At 34.6% G+C, this 4,053-nt stretch overlaps 1 protein-coding gene across 1 annotated transcript in view; it reads left to right on the forward strand.

Annotated features, from left to right (window-relative positions):
• Window positions 1-4,047, forward strand: part of LOC106870780 (dual specificity mitogen-activated protein kinase kinase 5) — a 25,014-nt gene extending 20,967 nt beyond the window's left edge. Inside the window, exons 17-19 of the mRNA XM_052973423.1 lie at window positions 496-557; window positions 1,415-1,460; window positions 2,551-4,047. Of these exons, the coding sequence (XP_052829383.1) occupies window positions 496-557; window positions 1,415-1,460; window positions 2,551-2,628 (186 nt within the window). The 3' untranslated portion in view covers window positions 2,629-4,047. The remainder of the gene's footprint in view (window positions 1-495; window positions 558-1,414; window positions 1,461-2,550) is intronic.
• The last annotated feature ends 6 nt before the right edge of the window (window positions 4,048-4,053 follow it).

Below are 4,053 nucleotides of genomic sequence, written 5' to 3' on the forward strand. Positions count from 1 at the left end.
GGAAATGAAGACCACTGCATGGGGGGGGGGGTAACACTCGCAGGTGTAGGTGACACTCGCATACAACTATTACATAATGTCAAGTTAAGAAGTCAGTAACACACACACACACACACACTGTATTCGTTCACATGGTGACTTTCTCAGGAAAAGGTAAAACAATGTTTCTTATTTTTTGAGATACATTATTCAAATTTTATATCTGTTGTAGCATGCAGTGTTGAAAGTGATATTATTTAATCATTGATAGCTAACATTGACATTATGTAAATTGAAAAGTTTATGATATCTAAAGGTTCTTGGGAAAGGCTTTTTAATTTGTGTCGGGAAGTTCCAAGCTATATTAGTAGAAACTTCTAGATTGAAACTCTCTTCCAGTTTGTAGGTGAGGACGGGGATCCTCCATGTACACTAACTTAGATCAACTAACCAACAGACAGACAGAGATGTGAATACATCTTAACTGTTTAAAAATTATTTTACATTTCTCTTCAGCCTCCACCCAGATTATCTGAAGAACACTTCTCAGCAGAATTAGTTCATTACGTCACAAAATGGTAAGTTTCTCAACTTGGTATCTTATTTAGATATCAAGGAATTAAAATAACATAAAAAAAAACAAAAATACAATGCCTAGTTCATGCCATCTTTTATTTCTTGTTTTTGTATTAAAATTTTTGCCTTTTTTTTATTGAGGTTTTTTCATAAAAAAAAAATCAAATCTTTGTTCACAAAAGAAGACACTCTTCACAAAAATAAAATTCAGTTCTTCTCAATTCCTCAAAAAACGTCTTCATTTGCAGAAATCTCTCGTTCATAAGAGTTTGTGAGGAAAATATTTGGATTCATCCTGACAGAAACATATTTTTTTTTCTTTTATTTATCTTATTCCTTTTACACTGCATTAATAACAACAACAACAACATTACCATCAACATCATCAACAACAGCTGCACCACCAAGTTCAAGGTTGGCAATAGCAACACTAACGTCAGCCTTCATATAATCAAGAACAAAAACAATAGCAAATTCCACCAACAAGCTTGACATCATCATCATCACAACTATCATCATTATCATCTTGTCATTGCCATCATCAACATCAGCAAAATTCAAGCCATTGAGGAAGCCACAATATGGTCAGTGAACCTGTTAGAAATAGAAATAGCAACCAAATCTTGGTCAAATGATATCCCAATGTCTGAGAAAAAGAGGAAGGACACGTTGAACAATGTGATTCCTGATATACAAAAGGACATGGTGGCCATGGCTAGATCGCCTCTGATCATAGCACTACTCAGGAAAGGTTGATTTGGGTTAAACAACAATATCATCAATAAACAACATCATCATCATCATCATCAACAACAATAGAGGATATCTTAATTTCCACTTGTTTTGTTTCCTTTTGCAGTATGCAGACCCTGCCCCAGGACAGGTTACCAGCTGCAGACTTGTTGGTAAGGTTTCAGTCCATAGTATCGTTTATTTTTCACTCTTTGAGACTATATTTCAATTGAAAATGTATGGAAGCAAAGAGGCCTACATTTGGAATTCTGACAACCATGTCATTTGGTACTTAACATATGAAAGTATCCATCAATGGGTTGCATGAGGTGGTTCTGTTGAGTTACAGATATATGGCACAGACATCGTTCTTGTTGCATAAAAGAAGGGAAGACAACACTTCAAAACGGTGTTTTTTTTTTTGTTGTCGTTCAATTTGTGCAGCACCCATTTCTCAAGTATTTTTGTTTTTCCAATCTCTTTCAAGTGGTTGGAAATTGTCGTATACGTTACGTCTAATTCAGAAGCAAGCTCTCGAAAAGTTGTGCATGGATTGGCTTCGACTAAGGCTCTTAGTTGATCGTTGTCAACATCCGATGGCAGACGGCTACAAAATTTTTTGAACTACCACTGTGCTGTATGTTCATTAGTGGTTCCTGGGCCAAACACATCGTTGATATTGCGAGCTTTTCAGCCTGGCTTGAACTGGAATAAGAAAATTGTGTGAATTTGCTTTTTGTCCATGTTGTATATAACGTTCTGGAAAAAAATGGCCTAATTATTCAAAAAGAGAAAGAGTAACACAATTAGATAGAGCGAAATACAGGCTTTAAAATGATATATAAAGTCAAAGTAATTTAATGAAAATTAATTTGAAAATACATCATTTAAAACCAAAATTAAAAATTCCGCAAGAACTTTCTTGACAACCTAATATAACCCTCCAGCGTTTTATTAACATTACAATTCATGATATGTAAATATCTAGTAAAGACAGATAAATTTAACAAAACAAAAAAATTAACTAACTACAAAAATAATAGGGTTGGCTAATTAAAAATTAAAAAGTAAGAAAGTAAAATGATTAAAAAATTAAAAACTAAAAACCACTATATAATCCACTAAAATGTCATAATTCAAAGTTAATGATATGATAATATCAAACCAAACAGAAGACTGAAAAATTTGGTATCATTTAACTCCCGTTACATATGTTTCATTTCCTAATAGGAGTTACAGTTGTGTATATATTTCTGTTGTCAGGTTCATGCCTACACTCAAAAGCATTGCATGGACAGTTCCGACATCATAGCCAACTGGGTCCAGCAACAACAACGATGAATTGAAGAACTGTTGAACCAAAGAACCAATTTGCTGAAGAACAACAAATGAATTATTAATGTTCTGCCTGTCCAGTGCATTTCATAAGTTTGCCCTAAACGTCCATGTTTGTTGTCAAGCTTTTAGCTAGCCCTCGTTTCATACGTTCTGAATAATATAAACCTTTCCTTTCATAAGTCAGTAGCAGCTATTACAATATCCAGTGTGCAGCAAACTAAATGTTATCAACTGTAATGGATTAACCCATTCATTGCTGTATTTATTTTGAGATGTTCTGTGTTTCTTTCAATTAACTTTAAACATAACAAAGAATTTAGTAAAATAACTTGGTTATCATTAAGCTAGTGTTAGAAGCATTAATTGTGACTAAGGTTTGGTGGAAGATTTTAATTCAAATCTTATGAAAACACAACATTTGTACTCAGAGCCGGTTTCAGCCAGGTTGGTAACAAAAGGGTTAATATATTGGCAGTGAGCAAGGGGACAAGTTGGCAGAATTGTTAACATGCTAGACAAAATGCTTAACTCCATTTCATCCATCCTTACCAAGGTCCACTTTGCCTTTCAGGTTTCATAAAATAAATACCAGTTGCACACTGGAGACAGTGTTATCTACTTAACACCACTCCCCCTGATATCGCTGGCTTTGTATGTGAGTTTTTATATCTGATGAAGCAGGGTTCAAACTAGTCACTCACTCAGCCAAAACCAGGTAATAAAAAGGTGTCACACATGACTGCTTTTCAGTTGTTTATAAAGGTATCTGCTTTGTTGTTATTTGATTAAAGCTAGCTTTTTTTCTTGTAACATAGTGTATATAGAGTTACAGGATCCAATGCATCCTTCTTTTTCTAAGGCACTAAAGTATGATTTAACTGCTCTTTCTAGCAGATCAAGGGAACACAGAAGGGGTGGGGTGAAACTGAGTGTATATTTGATTTTAAAGCACTCCGTTGGTACTTTATTTTATTGACCCCGAAAGGATGAAAGGCTAATTTTGATCTTAGCAAGATTTGAACTCAGAGCATAAAAAGCAATTTAATGTGACACTTTGCTAATTCTCTCAAACCACCAACATTATTAAGGGTTTCTGATATGGGCACAGCACCGCAAATTCGAGGAGAGAGGGGCCACACTGATTCTTGATACTTGAACAAGAAGTATCTAAAGTTAATTTTTCATCAACAAAAAGGTCAGAAGTTCTTTCCTTTCACCATTGTGGCCGAGATCGACTTTACCTTTTGTCTTTTTAGGGTTGATGAAATAAGTACCAGCGGAGTACTGAGGTCAATGTTATTTACTATCCCACCTCCCTTAAATTTCAGGCCTTATGCCTATAATAAAAAGGATTATTATAAGCATGGTACATTGGCAGAATCATTAGAGCATCAGGCAAAACGTTTTGCAGTATTTTTTCCAGTTGTT

Source organism: Octopus bimaculoides, chromosome 15 (genome assembly GCF_001194135.2).
Source record: "Octopus bimaculoides isolate UCB-OBI-ISO-001 chromosome 15, ASM119413v2, whole genome shotgun sequence".
In the NCBI taxonomy this organism is placed as follows: domain Eukaryota; kingdom Metazoa; phylum Mollusca; class Cephalopoda; order Octopoda; family Octopodidae; genus Octopus; species Octopus bimaculoides.